At 48.4% G+C, this 19,347-nt stretch overlaps 1 protein-coding gene across 5 annotated transcripts in view; it reads right to left on the reverse strand.

Moving 5' to 3' along the window:
- The window catches only part of LOC140428228 (coagulation factor X-like), a 306,854-nt gene that overhangs the window by 55,587 nt on the left and 231,920 nt on the right, over positions 1-19,347 (reverse strand). Inside the window, exons 4-5 of one of the 5 annotated variants that reach the window (XM_072514474.1) lie at positions 17,917-17,979; positions 14,091-14,204 (exon numbers count right to left, since the gene is read on the reverse strand). The exons of 1 other annotated variant lie outside the window; for it this stretch is intronic. In XM_072514474.1, the coding sequence (XP_072370575.1) occupies positions 14,091-14,204; positions 17,917-17,979 (177 nt within the window). Of the gene's footprint in view, positions 1-14,090; positions 14,208-17,862; positions 17,980-19,347 lie in introns of all 5 variants that reach the window. 3 more of the 5 variants (XM_072514473.1, XM_072514472.1, XM_072514470.1) reach the window with 3 other exon arrangements.

The following is a 19,347-nucleotide window of genomic DNA, read 5'->3' on the forward strand; positions in this document are numbered from 1 at the left end:
TTTAAGAGATACGGGAGCTAGTCAATCTTTAATGGTAAGAGATGAGGAGTTATATAGTTTGGGAAGAATATTGCCAGAAAAGGTGGTAATAATTCAGGGTGAGAGGAGTAGTGTTCCATTATATAAGCTGAGGTTGGAAAGTCCAGTGAAGAGTGGTGAAGTGGTAGTAGGAGTAATAGAGAAACTATCTTGTCCAGGAATACAGTTTATCTTGGGTCATGATATAGCTGGATCGCAGGTGGAAGTGATGCCTACTGTGGTTGATAAGCCAGTGGAAAATCAGACAACTGAAGTGTTGAAGGTTGAATATCCTGGGAATTTTCTGGATTGTGTAGTAACAAGGTTGCAAAGTCACAGGTTAAGACAAGAGGAGAAATCAAAGAGTGAAGTTGAAGTGCAATTATCAGAAACTATTTTTGATCTCAGATGGTTGAAAAAGAACAAGAACAGGTGGAGGATGAGGCAGATATTTTTAGTTCAGGAAAATTGGCGGAGTTACAACAAAAAGATCAAGAAATAAAGCACATGTATCAGAAAGCGTACACGGAAGAGGAATCTGCGTGTATACCAGTGTTATTACTGTAAAAGTGATGTCTTGACGAGAAAATGGAGACCTTTACATATGCAGGCGGATGAAAAGTGGACAGAGGTTCATTAAGTAGTATTGCCGGTAGGGTATAGAAAGGAGGTGTTGCGAGTTGCCCATGAGGTACCAATGGGAGGTCATTTGGGAATAAGGAAAACTCAAGCAAAATACAAAAACATTTTTATTGGCCTGGACTACATAAAGAATCCCCTAAGCTTCGGGCATGCCCAAAACATATGGACATGATTTGCTGGCTCCCCCCGCACACCTCACACACCTGTCCTCCACCCCAAAAGACCTGCTCATCCAGGCCACCGTCATGTGTGTCCTGTGAACTATCTTAAACTGTATCAGGCTGAGCCTGGCACATGATGAGGACTATTTGACTCTACTCAAGGCATCCGCCCACAGACCTGCCTCTATCTCTCCCCCTTGCTCATCTTCCCACTTGCCATTTCGCTCCTCTATCTGAGTTACCTCAGACGCCATGAGTTCTTTGTGGATAGCCGATACCTTCCCCTCTCCCACCCCTGTTCTGGAAACTACCCTGTCCTGTATCCCCCGTGGCGGTCGGAACGGAAAGGGCGAAACCTGCCTTCGCACAAAATCAGGTACCTGCAGGTAACTTAAACCGTTTCTTGCTGGCAATTCAAATTTCTCCTCTAAATCCTTCAAACAGGAGAAGCTCCCACCTATAAATAAATCCCCCGTCCTCTCGATCCCTGCTCTCTGCCACCTCCGAAACCCCCCATCCAGCTTGGTGGATTACGGGTGAGCAAGGAGGGCGGTCAGTGCCCGCAATGCAGATTGGGCGTGGGGCTGTTCGCAGATATGGGTGTGTGTGGGCAGGTGAGGGAGTCCATCAATTGTCTTTGTCACTGCCTCAAAAAACTCGATCAAGTTAGTGAGACACGACCTCGCCTTCACAAAATCGTGCTGCCTCTCGCTAATACGTCCACTTGCTTCCAAATGGGAGTAAATCATGTCTCGAAGAATCCTCTCCAATAATTTCCCTACTACTAACGTAAGGGTCACTGGCCTATAATTTCCTGGATTATCCTTGCTACCCTTCTTAAACAGAGGAACATTGGCTACTCTCCAGTCCTCTAGGACCTCGCCTGTCGCCAGTGAGGATACAAAGATTTCTATCAAGGCCCTAGCAATTTACTCCCGTGCCTCCCTCAGTATTCTGGGGTAGATCCCATCAGGTCTTGGGGCCTTGGCCACCTTAATATTTTTGAAGATGCCCAACACCACCTTTTTAATCTCCATGTGACCCAGCCTATCTACACACCCTTCCCCAGACTCATCATCCACCAAGTCCTTCTCTTTGGTGAATACTCAGACAAAGTACTCATTTTTCTGGCACCATGCATAGATTCCATCCTCTCTCTGAGTGGGTCAACTCTTTCCCTGGCCACCCTCTTGCTCTTTAATCCTGTTTGCCGATGACTTTTTGTGACCCCTTTTAGCCCATCTGATTCCTTGCTTAAGTTCCTTCCTACTTTCCTTATATTCCACTTGGGCTTCATCTGTTCCTAGCCTTCTCGCCTTTACAAATACTTCCTTTTTCTTTTGGACCAGATTCACAATATTCCTCGTTATCCAAGGTTCCCAAAAATTGCCATACTTCCCCCTCATCTTCACAGGAACATGCTGGTCCTGAATTCCTATCAACCGACATTTGAATGCTTCCCATGTGTCAGATGTTGATTTACCCTTGAACATCTGATTTTTCAGTTCCTGATGAATATTGTTAGAATTAGCTTTCCCTAATTTGACACCTTCACACGAGGATACTCTTGTCTTTATCCAACAGTACCTTAAAACTTACTGAATTATGGTCACTGTTCCCAAAATGCTCCCCTACTAAGACTTTGACCACCTGGCTGGGCTCATTCCCAATACCAGGTCCAGCTCCTCCTTCCAATTTGCACTATCTGCATATTGTTTCAAGTAACAAAAGTAGAAATTACAGAAGCAATAGTAATAATCTTTCAATCCTCATTGAATACACGAGAGGATTGCTGAAGCTATACAATAATCCAGGGAAAAGAAAAGGGCAAAACTAGGAAACTACAGACCAGTCTGCCTAACAAAGGTGGTGGGGAAGTTCTAAGAATCCATTATCATGGGCAAAATTAATACTAATTTAGCAATTGATGGATTAGTAGTGGCAAAGTGGCATGGATTTAAATACAATCCATATATGACTGGCATATTCAAATTCTTTATTGAGGCATCGGAGAAGGTTATCAGGGTCGTGTAATAGATGTTACATAGATGGATTTTTGGAAAAAATTGGACAAGATATCCCACAGGAAGTTTATTTAGAAGATTGGAGCTCATGAAATTAGCACTATGGATAGAAAGTTGGCTCAAAACTGGCGGATGCATGTCTTTCAGACTGGGAGATTTGCAGTGACATTCCCAAAGATCAGTTTTGGGTCCATTACTCTTTTCAATTTCTGTAAGGTGTAGGGAGCAGCATCATAAAGATTGCACAATATAGACTAAGGGCGCGATGTTCTGGAAAAATGTCCAAGTGTTGTAGCGAGCGGGCATTGCCCCAAGTTTCCCGGCGCTCGGCCCAGCTAAACCAGCAAAGCAATTCAGCGTTAATTGGTCCACTTAAGGAGGCCACTCGGGCTTCTCGCTGCAAATAACACCTCGCCAGCCGATTCGCCGGAACTGCGCTCACCAACACCCTGCTAACAAGGTTGAGCAGCACTTAAGCCACTCTTGCTCGGCCAACCTCAGCCAGGTTGCAACAATGGCGCCGAGGAGACCAGTCTCAGGATTTGGGGATGCTGACCTGTGAGGCTCCTGGACGTGGTGGAGATCAGGAGGGATGTCCTGTTCCCCCGAGGGTCCCGGAGGATGAACCACAAGGCAGCCAGTGCTGCCTGGGATGAGGTGGTGGCAGCAGTATGAGCAAGAGGACAGGCCAGCAGTGCAGGAAGTAGGTCAACGACCTACACTGGGCAGCGCGAGTGAGTAGACGCCAACCCCCCTAGGAGCATCTACCCCCCAACTCTCCAAGTGACCCCCCAGCCCTCCCTCCACCTTCCCACCCCAATCCTGCCTTCACAACCCCTCTCCCACCACTGAGAACTACACATGTGGCTAACAAGGCTCTCGCTATATCTCTTTACAATCAGTGGGAAAGGGCACAGACTGGTGGAGGGGTGCCAGACTTGAGAATCCTCACCTCCTTCGAGGAGCGGGCCCTGGAGGTGACTGGTGTGGCCGAGGACAGGGCGGTCACCAACTCGGAGGCTGGCCGCAGAGAACAAAGAAAAAAGAAAGGTACAGCACAGGAACAGGCCCTTCGGCCCTCCAAGCCCGTGCCGACCATACTGCCCGTCTAAGCTAAAATCTTCTACACTTCTGGGGTCCGTATCCCTCTATTCTCATCCTATTCATGTATTTGTCAGGATGCCCCTTAAACGTCACTATCGTCCCTGCTTCCACCACCTCCCCCAGCAGCGAGTTCCATGCTCCCACTACCCTCTGTGTAAAATGCCTCGTACATTTCCTCTAAACCTATGCCCCCTAGTAATTGACCCCTCTACCCTGGGAAAAAGTCTCTGACTATGCCCCTCATAATTCTACAGACCTCTATCAGGTCACCCCTCAACCTCCTTTGTTCCAGTGAGAACAAACCACGTTTATTCAACCTCTCCTCATAGCTAATGCCCTCCATACCAGGCAATATGCTGGTAAATCTCTTCTGCAACCTCTCTAAAGCCTCCACATCCTTCTGGTAATGTGGCAACCAGAATTGAAAACTATACTCCCAAGTGTGGCCTAACTAAGGTTCTATACAGCTACAACATGACTTGCCAATTTTTATACTCAATGCCCCGGCCAATGAAGGCAAACATGTCGTATGCCTTCTTGGCTATCTTCTCCACCCGTGTTGCCCCTTTCAGTGACCTGTGGACCTGTACACCTGGATCTCTTTGACTGTCAATACTGAGGGTTCTACCATTCACTGTATATTCCCTACCTGCATTAGACCTTCCAAAATGCCAAAAGAGGTGAGGAACCACCAGGCCCCACACAGGGATCTGTCAAACATGAGTAGTGATTGCCTTACTGACTGACCCATCCCTCCCACTGACCCCATGTCTATTCTTCCACAGGTCCTCTGGCCGACGGTGTCAGTCCACCCCGGGCAGCACCCTCTCCTGACTCTGAGGAGACCATCTCGGAGAAGAGCTCCGAAGATGCCACCATAATAGTCGCAGCCCAGCTGTCATCCCCACTCTCCACCAGCACAGATACATACACCTCAGTGGGACATGTTAGTGGACAGCCTCTGGGGCACAATCTGGTGAGCACCACACTGCTGCTGATGTACATCAGGTGGGGGCAGGAACCCCCTGGCGAGACAGCTGTCGAGAGCTGCTGGGTCACAGGACCCAGCTGGGTCCCAACCTAATGTTGAGCCTCTGGAAGCGGGTCACCCAGAGCTGATGGAGATGATGGGGTGCGGCCGGGTCATTCAGAGGGAGATGTCAGTGTCACTCCAACAGATCCACAGCCACTTCGAGAAATCACAGAGGCCACGGGCGCTGGACATGGTGCCGGCCATGAGTGGCACCAAAGCCAACACTGCTAAGGTGGTGATCACAGTGGAAAGCCTGGTGTAAGCGTCAGCACCATGAGGTCACGGCCATGGCTGAGGGTCTCGGCAGAATGTCTGCCTCGCTGGGGGATGTCACCCAGTACCAGGCTGACCTTGATGAGGTCTCCGATGGGCATAGCCGAGGTGCAGCGGAGCTTGTCCCAGTCGCAGGTGGGCATGGCCGAGGCACTGCAGACCATGTCCCAGTCACTGAGGGCATCGCCGAGGGCGTTGACACGATTGTGCTGTCCAGGGGAAACCGCCAGGGCTGGCAGAGTCAGATTATGCAGGGACAATGGGGGCTCAAACCAGCTGCCCCTCCAGCCCAATGTGAACCCCAGGGCCCTATGGGCACCGATCGGCTCGGTGCCATGGAGTGGCGACTGGCCACCAGCCCCCCCGAGTTCCATCCCTCTGATGAGAGAGTGTCTTGAAGTCAGCACATGATACAGGGTGGCACAGCTGTGCATATGCCATTGACAAGTGCAGTGGGGCCCTACGGCCCTCGAGCCCCCAAAGGAGGGCCGCCAGGGGCATCGAGGGCCATGGGACGAGATAAGCAGCTAGCTGCCTCCACCTCAGATGTGCATCCCGGGGAAACACCAAGTGATAGAGCTAGGAGGCCCAGGCACGTTGAGGACCACTGAGGGCACCGGGTTTGGGGGGGGTGTGGGGGGGCCTACACTATTGGGCATGGGGTATTGTACAGTGCTTTAAACAACTTTTTGCACACCCATTATGATGCCTCTGTCACTTTCTCCTGCAATGCAGGCTGACCCCCAGACACTTTACCCATCTCTCCAGGCAACCCCTACCCCCGTGACACTCGCCCATCCTCCGGCCGTGGACATGTGTCCGAAGCTGTGTCCCGTCCCCTGGGTGTTCGAATGTTCGCTGCTGCCTGTGTGGTGTTTCCTCCCGCAGTTTTCAAGCACAGTGTCCAGGCATCAAGGTGTGATTGGAATGCTAGGCAATGACTTCCACATGCTCCATCACCTGCCTACCCACGGGAATCTACTTGGCAAGTGTGAAGTGCTCACTTAACCATGATTGCCAATTCCCTATTAGCGATTACCTTCAGTCGCGCAGCCATTATGGGCGATCGGTGGGGCAGATGGGCAGGGACAAGGGTTGCCCCAAAATGGGGTTGGGATCCAGGGGTTGGCACGGTGGTGCCAGGAGCGATTGCCCCCTGCCGATTGCGCCTCCACCCACCCTCCCATGGCGGCCCACGCCCTGCCGAGCACTGGGACAGCAAGCCCAGCTCCCCCGGGCTCTCTGCCTGTGAGCAAAGTTGGCTACTCATCTCCTCAGCTCCCCACGGAAGCCCCATTGCCAGGTCCACACTTTTCAAAAGGAGTACTAATCATCGCCAGCGTGACCACTTGCTGCAGAGGCCGATGAATGACAGGAGGCCGTTGGATATGGAGTCGCTCTCATTGATGGTATGGAAATAGGTCTTAAATGGTGATAACTGATTCCTCGGCAAGCTACGGCGAGATCCCCATTTCATCTTTGGGAGCGAGCCAGTTGCATGGCAACTGTTTGGCACCCGGCGCGGAACTCGTTTTTGTCCTCTCCCACTGTTACTGGCCTCGTACGCTTGAGCGCAAGTGTAACGATGCCGCTAGATCGCATCCCAAGTGTTGACACTTATTCAATGAGTGACCCACCATTGCTCACAATCTACATAACTGTTTCCACCCCCCCTCTCCCCCACAACCCCTGCCTCAAAGAATATTTGGACATGTGAGTTGGAATGGCCAGGACACATGCAGGGACCTCCCAGGCGTACAGTGGAATGTGATACTGAAGGCCAGAATCAGACATTCTCAAATGATCGGGGCACCAGAGCTCATTTCACAGCGAATCATCATCATCTTCTGTGCCGTGGATGCTGCCTGCACCCTGTAACAATATTGGTAGGACCCTATCAGGGGTGAGGGGGAGCTGGTGTAATGGGATGGTGTGAAGAGAGGAAGGGCAGGGGAACATTTGAGCGGCTATGGGGATGAGGGCACCACTTGGAAGGGGGGCAGGGGGAGATGGGGTGCAGAGTATGGAGAGGTGTGACAGGGTGACAGAGCTGTCAGTGACCAGGCCTCTTAGTTGGTAAATCTGGAGATAATGAGGTTGTCCCGTGTGCGACAATGGACCTGGAGCACACATTGGGCGACCTGCCATGCCAGCCCTGGCTCCATGCCCGGTTCTTCGTGGCTAGTGTGCCAGGGAGAGTGGCAAAGACTACGGTGCATGTGTCCTTTGTTTGGGGTGAGCTCAGCTATTCCCCTGCTTTGGGGTTGGGTTTCTGGTGAGTGCACGAAGGAGTGGCGAGCTTGGCCACGCCAATCCCATTGATAATACTGCTGGGATATGAGGGTTTCCAGAGGGACGGCCTAGCTGAGCTCCCAAGTGACGAGAGGCTTTGTGAATATTTACAGGAAACAGTGAGCAGCCAGGCCTGTAACTTGTACCAAATTTGTGCGTTTAAAACAAATACTGCAGCAATGGGATGGCATGGTGGCACAGTGGTTAGCACTGCTGCCTCTCAGCGCCTGGGACCTGGGTTCGATTCCGACCTCAGGTCACTGTCTGTGTAGAGTCTGCACGTTCTCCCCGTGTATGTGTGGGTTTTCTCCGGGTGCTCCGATTTCCTCCCACAGTCCAAAGATGTGCGGGTTAGGTGGATTGGCTATGCTAAATTGCCCCTCAGTGTCCAAAGGTTAGGTGTGGTTACAGGAATAGGGCGGTGTTTCAAATGGCTGGTGCAGACTCTATAGGCCGAATGGCCTCCTCTTGCACTGTAGTGATTCTATAAATCTAGCAATGGCAGCCTGATCCAGGCCACTCCGATCCCGAGGGGGACACTCTGAATCAACGGGGCTGTCATCAAGTCACTCCCTGCTATTGTCCCTGGCCCTGGCAGCCACCCACAAAAAGCAGTACAGTCTTTCAAACTTTGCTGAACTACTTGTGGTGAATGTAAATACAGTTAATTCACCAGTTATGTTCTATGTTATTAACCCTGTAGGTTTTATCTGTGGGCCATTATATGGCTTCACCCACAAGGGGAGATGTTGGAGGATGTTGGAGCATGTACTGGCTCCGCCCATGGCTCCGCCCCTTTGAAGGAGTGTAAGAGTAGCTGGCCTGTGGGACTGTCCTCAGTATGTACCAGTCGCAGGCAGGCAAAGTTGATAGTTAATTAGAACCACTGTTTTACTCCGACACGAGTCCTTGAGTGAATTGATGGTCGTATCACTACTCTCACCACCTCTCGGCAGCCATGGTGCCCAGTCCCCGTTTGTAATTACCTGTAGTAAACTGCGCCCACGTGACTTCCGCCTGAGAGGCGCAGAGCAGTGTGGGCTAAATGCGTTAATCACATTTAGATGCACACCGTCACGGGACGCAAACCTGGTTATCGCCACCAGCGAGAGACCAGAGCATGGTGCCCAACTCGGCGACAGGCGCTGACCTCGATTTTGACGGATGCCCGATTTTCCGCCTGAGCCCGTTTTGCGTTTGCAGCGTGACAAGGCACACAATTTCCCCAGATGTGAAATGTTGCAACATTGTAGACTCATGAAAAAGTTATAAACTTCAGGATGGCATAGGAATGGTGAATTGGACATAAAGCAGGTCAGATGGAGTTTAAATGTGACATGGTGCACTTTGGGAGAAATAATATGGTAAGTGTAGGTGAGCAGAAAGATCTTGGTACCAAACACAGATCCTAAATGGCGGCAGGAAAAATGAATAGAAAATAGAACATAGAAAATACAGCACAGAACAGGCCCTTCGGCCCACGATGTTGTGCCGAACCTTTGTCCTAGATTAATCATAGATTATCATTGAATTTACAGTGCAGAAGGAGGCCATTCGGCCCTTTGAGTCTGCACCGGCTCTTGGAAAGAGCGCCCTACCCAAACTCAACACCTTCACCCAACACCAAGGGCAATTTGGACATTAAGGGCAATTTATCATTGGCCAATTCACCTAACCTGCACATCTTTGGATTGTGGGAGGAAACCGGAGCACCCGGAGGAAACCCACGCAGACACGGGGAGGACGTGCAGACTCCGCACAGTCAGTGACCCAAGCCGGAATCGAACCTGGGACCCTGGAGCTGTGAAGCAATTGTGCTATCCACAATGCTACCGTGCTGCCCTTGAGAACAAATAAATCTACACTATATCATTTAACCGTAATCCATGTACCTATCCAATAGCTGCTTGAAGGTCCCTAATGTTTCCGACTCAACTACTTCCACAGGCAGTGCATTCCATGCCCCCACTACTCTCTGGGTAAAGAACCTACCTCTGATATCCCTCCTATATCTTCCACCTTTCACCTTAAATTTATGTCCCCTTGTAATGGTTTGTTCCACCCGGGGAAAAAGTCTCTGACTGTCTACTCTATCTATTCCCCTGATCATCTTATAAACCTCTATCAAGTCGCCCCTCATCCTTCTCCGTTCTAATGAGAAAAGGCCTAGCACCCTCAACCTTTCCTCGTAAGACCTACTCTCCATTCCAGGCAACATCCTGGTAAATCTTCTTTGCACCTTTTCCAAAGCTTCCACATCCTTCCTAAAATGAGGCGACCAGAACTGTACACAGTACTCCAAATGTGGCCTTACCAAAGTTTTGTACAGCTGCATCATCACCTCACGGCTCTTAAATTCAATCCCTCTGTTAATGAACGCGAGCACACCATAGGCCTTCTTCACAGCTCTATCCACTTGAGTGGCAACTTTCAAAGATGTATGAACATAGACCCCAAGATCTCTCTGCTCCTCCACATTGCCAAGAACTCTACCGTTAACCCTGTATTCCGCATTCATATTTGTCCTTCCAAAATGGACAACCTCACACTTTTCAGGGTTAAACTCCATCTGCCACTTCTCAGCCCAGCTCTGCATCCTATCTATGTCTCTTTGCAGCCGACAACAGCCCTCCTTACTATCCACAACTCCACCAATAGGGTGGTTAAAAAATGTACATCAGTTACTTGGGTAAAAAGTCGAGGAAAGAATATAAAAGCAAGGATATCGAGCGTGATTCTCTCAAAAGGACACAAAGTCCTATAGCGAGCGTATTTAGCCGCATGTTTCACGGCGCTTGCAGTGCCGACGAACACATGGCTGTTCAACGCGACTCACGTTGTATAAGAAGCTTCATCAGGGAACGTGCGACTGAGGCCACACATAGTCCCATTTTGTACAGTGGGGAGCTCCACTCACTGGAGCTACCCAGTGTAGCAAGAGATCGGGATGCCATTTTTAAATGGCGTCCTGATCTCAAGGCCCCCGAAGCGATCCCCGACCTCCACTCAGACAGTTGCTGTGGGGTCCAGCACTATGAGAGGGAGGGTTCCCCCCCCCCCCCCCCCCCCCGCCCCCCAGGCACCCCTGGCCCGATCGTGCATGCACAAAATGCCATCTTGCCACATTGGCAGTGTCAACCTGGTATCTGGGCACCGTAACTGTGAGGTTGGCATCCAGGTGGCACTGCCAGGATGCCCAGGAGGCACCAGCTCTGCCATGGCACCATCCTGCCCCATGAGTGCTGTTCCATTTGGTCCCCGTTTGTGAGGTCTGTACCAAACGGCGCTCGCCCAAGGTATCCAAGGCAAAGGGGATGAATCCCAAAGCCTCAGGAATCTGCACGATCGAGTGAGACTGCCTTGCTCCAAAAAGTGATCTCGCCCACAATGGGCGGGGTTTACATTGCAGCATCTCGCGAGATCGTGTTGGATCTAATGAGGTGTTGTAAGCCGGGTCGATCACAGAATCATAGAATGTACAGTACAGAAGGAGGCCATTCGACCCATCGAGTCTGCACCGGCCCTTGGAAAGAGCACCCTACTTAAGCCCACACCTACACGTTAATCCAGTAACCCCACCTAACCTTTTTGGATCTAAGAGCAATTTAGCATAGCCAATCCACCTAACCTGCACATCTTTGGACTGTGGGAGGAAACCGGAGCACCCAGAGGAAACCCACACAAACAATGGGATAACATGCAGACTCCACACAGACAGTGACATAAGCCGGGAATTGAACCTGCCACCCTGGGGCTGTTAAGTGACAGTGCTAACCACTATGCTACCGTGCCGCTGGGCGCAGGATCTCACGGCTTTTATCGGCCATGCTGCTGTGCTGCAGCGAGCTGCTTTTCCGGCGCACTGTAGCCATTGGATCGCGCCCAGCATGTTAAAATTTTATGAGTCACCAATTAGGCCTCAGCTGAATTAGTGTGGACAATTGTGAGCACCACATTTCAGGAATGGATGCAGAGGAGGTTTACAGGATATTACCAGGTTTACAGGATATTACCAGGGATGAGGGACTTCAGTTATGAGGAGAGGTTGGAAAAATTAGGATGGTTCTTCTTGGAACAGAGAAGGTGAAGAGTTGACCTCATTGACACTTGTAAGGTGAGAAGTTTTGTTGCTCCTCCCACTTTCATTTGTCACCTCAAAATGCCATCCATATTAATGAGGAGAATAGAGCTCCTTTTGGAGAGATGTCAAGGAGGTGATGCCTCGTTGCAAGCTGGAGAGCTTTGGTCTCATCTCGTTGGTAAATTATTAATACGTAAAAGAACAAATGAATAGAAACTTTCAGATTATAACCATCAATACTGCAAGAGATACATTCAAATATGTTATAAAATCAAAATCAGCACAATGATTTCCTTTCTTTTTCTTCCTGCACCCGGTAGTGCATGAGGCAGACAAAGCACTTGCTTACTTCAGTTTTCATAGCTAATTTTTCCTATAACAGCCTGTCACTAGACACTCTAGGGCACTCTACAGGGGCTGGTTTAGCACACTCGGCTAAATCGCTGGCTTTTAAAGCAGACCAAGGCAGGCCAGCAGCACGGTTCGATTCCCGTACCAGCCTCCCTGAACAGGCGCCGGAATGTGGCGACCTGGGGCTTTTCACAGTAACTTCATTTGAAGCCTACTTGTGACAATAAGCGATTTTCATTTCATCAAGTATGGCTGACCAGGAGACTATCCCATTCTTACTGCCTGCCATAGACGTGTTAAAAGGGTAGGTTGGAGGTAGGGACATCATCCACTGTGCCACAAGACCTCCTTAATACTATTAATATATCAATCAAACAAAACCAACAGGAGTACAATTCTTACTTATAAAACTGCATTATTCTTTGCGCTTATGGTCACTTGTGCCATGCATGAGACAGCTGGTCTTGGTTATGTTACATGAGTGGTAGGGAAGAGGGTTCTGGTTTGTTCTCTTGTATGGCCTCAGCCATGGTGTTGCATGTTAATGACTTGCATTTTGGACCAACCCATGGACTGCCTGGAGGATTCTCAATGACCACCAGTGGGCGACTGACCATTGATCTGGACAGGACAGAAGGAGAATTTGTTTTCAGAGTTCAGGGTTTCGAACATTCTACCTGGAAAAGGCTGTGCAAGCTCATGCCATAAATAATTTAAAGAGTCCTGGATAGGTGCTTGAGGAACTCACAGGGTTACAGAATTAAAGACAGCTCATCAAAGCTCCAGCCCAGGCCCCATGTGTTGAATGGCCACCTCCTGTGCTGTCATTACACAATCAATATCCATTACTTTCTGCTGCCTATACACATCATGTTTTACAATAAATATCTATTGTTTGTAGATAATATCTATCATCTTTAATTATCCATCACTGTCATTACTATATCAATGTTCATTTTTTTTTACTGTCCATACCCAGCATTGTTTAGTGTCAGTTTTTACCATCAATATTTATAATGTACAGCCCTAGTATTCATCATAGAATCATACAGTGTTACATCATACTATCATACATAGAACCTACAGTGCAGAAGGAGGCCATTCTGCCCATCGAGTCTGCACCTGCCCTTTGGAAAGAGCACCCTACCGAAGCCCACACCTACACCCTATCCCCGCAATCCAGTAACCCCACCTAAGCTTTTTGGGCACTAAGGTACAATTTAACATGGCCAGCCCACCTAACCAGCAGATCTCTGGACTGTGGGAGGAAACCGGAGCACCCGGAGGAAACCCACACAGATACTATGAGAACGTGCAGAGTCCGCACAGACAGTGACTCAAACCGGGAATCGAACCTGGGTCCCTGGAGCTGTGGAGCAACTGAGGTAACCACTGTGCTACCGTGCTGCTCTATATCAATGTTCATTTTTTTACCATCCATACCCAGCATTGTTTAGTGTCAGTTTTTACGATCAGTATACATAATTTTCAGCCCCAGTATTCATCGTAGAATCGTAGAACCGACAGTGATGGAGGCCATTCGTCCCATCGAGTCTGCACTGGCCCTTGGAAAAAGCACCCGGCGGAAACCCATGCAGACATGGGGAAAAAGTGCAAACTGCACAGTCACTTTCACCATTGTTGGGCATAATTTTACAACAACACCCATCATTTTTTATGATTGATAAACCATTTCTCACTGTCAAAACTATCGATAACTATTTGTTCTAATTATCTGTTTACCCATTATTGTTTACTAGCAATACCTATTTACAATCCTTTACCATCATTTTTTAGTTTTCAATGTGAACTATTGTTTCCAGCATCCATTATTTTTACCAGCAGTTTTTTTTTTACAAGCAATGCCCTTTTTTCACTATTGATACGTTTCCAAATGCCCATCAGTTTTTGTTGCTCCACTCTCACATCTCTCACAACCCCAGAATTTTCCCAGAGTTACCTTAAATTCCCAGATCTTCTAGTAGTTTTAACCACAGCTGCAAGAAGAAACTATTAATTGTCTTAAGTTTCTGAGAACTTCTTTATTTCCATACTTGTGATCTATTAATCAGTCAAATCTGGCAAGATTTACAGTATTGGAGGTACTTTACCAAGTTCACAATTTAGACCATGATAACCAGTTTCACAGGAACACTTGTACTGTGTGGCACTATTCTGGCACCATCCTCCATTCTCGCACGGGTTGGATGCACAATTATCATTTTCTGCTAAGATAAAGTTAGTTTTAAATTTATTGTGGAAATTGTATCAGCAATTCAACATAGCAAAATCAGGACTTTAAGTTCAAAACAGAATCACCCCTTTCCAAAGTACACAGAAATGTTCTTGGTATTTCAGTATTCAGGTTTCCCTCCAAGTCACACACCATCCTGATGAGGAAATATATTGGTCGTTCCTTGACTGTCACTGGGTCATAATTTTGGAACTCCCTCCCTAACAGCACTGTGGGTGTACCTACATAACATGGACTGCAGCGGTTCAGAAGGCAGATCACCACCACCTTCTCAAGGCCAATTAGGATGGGCAATAAATGTTGGTCTAGCCAATGACACCCACGTTTTATTAATGAAGAAAAAAATGATACTTGCTGTATAAAGTGAAATATGGAACATGAACCCAGGTGCAAGAATGTTATTGTAGAATCACAGCTTCCATTAGACACAACAGGATTATCAAACTTCATCTTCCAAAATCTGAATGGGGCTTGCCATGCCAAATATCCCACAGCAGTCCCAGGACACCTCAATGTACACATCACTGGGCAGGCAAACAGAATTGCAATTGGTTAGTTGTGTCATGGTAGAGGTGGGAGTGACGGAGAGTGAGCTGGGGAGGAAGGGTTAAAGAGCTGATGTGACTGCAATCACATTGGAAATGACCGCAACATTTGAGAAACAAAGAATAGTCAGCATTCCCAATGCTGACATCGAGAGGCTGTTGGCTGCTATGGGACTCGTTTATGGGTGGCACGTAGCACAGTGGTTAGCACTGTTGCTTCACAGTGCCAGAGACCTGGGTTTGATTCTAAACTTGGGTTATGATTTATGCAGAATCTGCTCATTCTCCCTGTGTCTGCGTGGGTTTTCTCCGGGTGCTCCGGTTTCCTCCCACAAGTGGCGAAAGACGTGCTGTTAGGTGGGGTGAACATTCTGAATTCTCCCTCTGTATACCATAACAGGCACCGGAATGTAGCGACTGGGGGATTTTCACAGTAACTTCATTGCAGTGTTAATGTAAGCCTACTTGTTACACTAATAAATATTAATCGGTGCACTTTCCTGCTTGTGGCAGGAATGCCACTGTCTGACTCTGTGGACATTTCATGAACAAGACAACGGTGATGCTGAGGAGTTACTGTCGATCAGCGGCTGAGGACAGGATAAACTGGCATTTTATTCTTTGTTAAATGTGGGAGAGTCTTAGCAATGAACCTCAATGGTTATGTAAGGGTCCTCTTAGAAATCCTTGTCTGATCCTTGTTTCCCTTTTAATTCCTGTTCTTTTGGCTGTTATAATTAAGTACCTGGGTATTCCTGGTGCCTGCACCTTTAGATTTAAAAAAAAACCACAATCCAGGAGGATGTGCTCTGACATCAGTGATGACAGATTTTGCCAGACTTAGCTTGCAGCCAATCGACTGCTCTGGATTCCCGGGTCTTATCTGACACTCAATGCTGATTGGTGTGGGCTGTTCCAGAAAGTTCTACAAAGAAAGGCAGGCTGGCTCTCGGGTTTTAGTTTTGCTTTGGGACAGACTGAAGAAGGCTTTGAGATCTCTCTCCCTGAAGGGGGTAGATCTCTCTCAAAACCCCCAGTTGGAGGCTCTGTTTTCTCCTCAGCCGAACTTGTAAGCATTCTCAGTGAGACCATTTTTGGTTTGATCAAGAAGCTGGAGAGTACAAGCCCTGACCTCTCTGATCTGATGGGTCTCTGGCTGAACGTGCAAAGTAAAGACCTTTCTCAACAGTCAGATTGACTCAAGGAGGTTCAGTCCAGCAGCAGCTACAGACAAGGCCAGCAGTTTAAACACACTTCTTTAAACACTCATGTGGGGAATACACATCGTATCTCAGTGAGACTGAGAATCAATCTGCTGGAAGCCTGTACAAGTGGAAGTGACTCTCCACAAGAATCCATGCAGCCCACGGGTCTAATTGAAGGCAGATACTAAAAGATCCAAACCAACCGATGATTTTCAACTACTCTCATTCTGAGAAGATTGTCGCCTACAAAGACCTCAATCTCAGCAGGGAAGATACCCATCTCTCATTCCCAGTTAATCCCTGTTATTTTGATCCTTCCCTACCCCCACCATGTGCCTCTCTTGTTTGTGCCTGACTGGAGTGTGGGACGGGTTAGGAGAACAATTAATTAGCAGACTGTTGTTTTATTATTACCATTACATGTTTATCTCTTCTCTTGTGAGATATAAAGTTTTTCAATGTTTTACTTACAAATATAAGTCAATGGAGCAGTCAAGGGTCAAAGATCTCAGGAACATATGGGAATTACTGGCTAATTCACTTAAGTTGGGACTCTGGGGTCTGTGGTGCTGGAAATGACTGTGCACCCGCCCAGGTGTTGTAACAGATTGGAGTAACTGGAAGAGATAAGGGGCAGGATTCTCTCAGCCAGGGGCTGGGCCGGAGAATCCCCGCGACCGGCGCGAATTGCGCCACATCGCCCCGATGCCAGCACGCGATTGAGAATTGGCGCCGACATGGTTGGTGTGGCGCCGGTTGCGGGCCGCTCTACCCAGCCGGCCCGCCGATTCACGGGCCGTGATAGGCCGAGTGGCCTCCGTGGAATTGCCGTGTCCCGCCGGCGCCGTCCACACTTGCTCTCAGCCGGCGGGAACTCAGCGTTGAAGGGTCAGGTGGCGGGCCTCTGGGGGGAGGGGTGTACTCCGATGTGGCCTGGCCCGCGATTGAGACCCACCAATTGGCAGGCCGGCCTCTCTGTCTCCCGGCCTCCTTTCTTCCGCATCGGCGCCTGTACTCCTGCGCCATGTTGGGTCAGGGCCGGCGTGGACAAGGGGGCACCACGCACGCGCAGAAATCGTGCCGTTGGGACTGCGCATGCGCGGGTTCGCGCCGGACCCACTGCGCATGCGCGCATCCCCCAGCGCCCATTCCACGGCCGGATCAGCAGCTGGAGCGGCGTGAACCGCTCCAGCGCCGTGCTGGCCCCCTGTTGGGGCCAGAATTGCTGATCCTGGGGGCGTGTTGGCGCCGTCGAGAAACGTGACGCCGCTTCAGATGGCGTCAACACTTAGCCTCAGGATCAGAGAATCCCGCCCAAGATAGAAATACGAACAAATTTAGTGATGGGGGTCAGACGTTATGTATAAGCTAAAGAAGATCTGTTTTATTTGGTGTTCTGGTTAGTCCTTGAGATCAAAGACCATTGTCTTTTTTGGTTTGTAATTGGTGCTTGAAGGCCAGTGAGGTGGGATGGGACTTTGGGAATACAGGTGGTGGGACTGTAAAACAAAGCTTGGGAATACTAGCTCCGAAATGGAGAACAAAGACGGGAAAACAAAAAGCAAAGGGACTTTATTAGTTGTCAGATGCCATCTTAAAAAGGAAGTGGATTGACATGTGCTGAGAAACAGGTTTGAGCATTATGAAGATGTTGAGTAGATATATTCAATACTTTATATCTGGAACAAGGCTAGAGTTTCCATTAGAAACCCAGTAATCAATGAGGCAGAAAGAAATATCAGTTGCTGTGTTATGACGGATTTTGGATGGACCTCTGGGATCTCAATGACACTAAAGCTCCCAATTAAATAAACAATCAACAACAGTGAGTGCAAACATCTTCCCACTTCAAAAGTACTACTCATTATGTCGGGTTTACCAATCTCACAGCTCCAGCCACTATAACCTGTCCTACAAGTGCAGTTGTATTCACCAACATCAGCGTAGCAGGTCCCACCATTCCAGCAAGGTGACGATAAACATCCATTTTTCATAGCTGAAACAGGGAGCAGAAAGTGTTCAGAAAGAGGGTTTGCAAAGCATTTCTGGTGACATTAGATTATCAAATAGATTGCAGTCTATTTTACAGAAATAGATAGAACAGGGCATTGGCCCCAACCAGTTCCTGTTGGAATTAAGCTCCACATGAGCTAACAGTTTGAATTATATTTACTCGCCTTTTTTCCATTCTCGCCAAGCTAACCTTCATAAGAACTAGGAGCAGGAGTAGGCCATCTGGCCCCTCGAGCCTGCTCCACCATTCAATGAGATCATGGCTGATCTTTTGTGGACTCAGCTCCACTCTCTGGCCCGAACACCATAACCCTTAATCCCTTCATTCTTCAAAAAACTATCTATCTTTATCTTAAAAACATTTAATGAAGGAGCCTCTACTGCTTCACTGGGCAAGGAATTCCATAGATTCACAACCCTTTGGGTGAAGAAGTCCCCCCTAAACTCAGTCCTAAATCTACTTCCCCTTATTTTGAGGCTATGCCCCCTAGTTCTGCTTTTACCCGCCAGTGGAAACAACCTGCCCGCATCTATCCTATCTATTCCCTTCATAATTTTATATGTTTCTATAAGATCCCCCCTCATCTTTCTAAATTCAAACAAGTACAGTCCCAGTCTACTCAACCTCTCCTCGTAATCCAACCCCTTCAGCTCTGGGATTAACCTAGTGAATCTCCGCTGCACACCCTCCAGCGCCAGTACGTCCTTTCTCAAGTAAGGAGACCAAAACTGAACACAATACTCCAGGTGTGGCCTCACTAACACCTTATACAATTGCAGCAGAACCTCCCTAGTCTTAAACTCCATCCCTCTAGCAATGAAGGACAAAATTCCATTTGCCTTCTTAATCACCTGTTGCACCTGAAAACCAATGTTTTGCGACTCATGCACTAGCACACCCAGGTCTCTCTGCACAGCAGCATGTTTTAATATTTTATCATTTAAATAATAATCCCTTTTGCTGTTATTCCTACCAAAATGGATAACCTCTCATTTGTCAACATTGTATTCCATGTGCCAGACCCTAGCCCATTCACTTAGCCTATCCAAATCCTTCTGCAGACTTCCAGTATCCTCTGCACTTTTTGCTTTACCACGTATCTTAGTGTCGTCTGCAAACTTGGAAACATTGCCCTTGGTCCCCAACTCCAAATCATCTATGTAAATTGTGAACAGTTGTGGGCCCAACACTGATCCCTGAGGGACACCACTAGCTACTGATTGCCAACCAGAGAAACACCCATTAATCCCCACTCTTTGCTTTCTATTAATTAACCAATCCTCTATCCATGCTCCTACTTTCCCCTTAATGCCATGCATCTTTATCTTATGCAACAACCTTTTGTGTGGC

This window comes from Scyliorhinus torazame, chromosome 8 (assembly GCF_047496885.1).
Source record: "Scyliorhinus torazame isolate Kashiwa2021f chromosome 8, sScyTor2.1, whole genome shotgun sequence".
Taxonomy (NCBI): domain Eukaryota; kingdom Metazoa; phylum Chordata; class Chondrichthyes; order Carcharhiniformes; family Scyliorhinidae; genus Scyliorhinus; species Scyliorhinus torazame.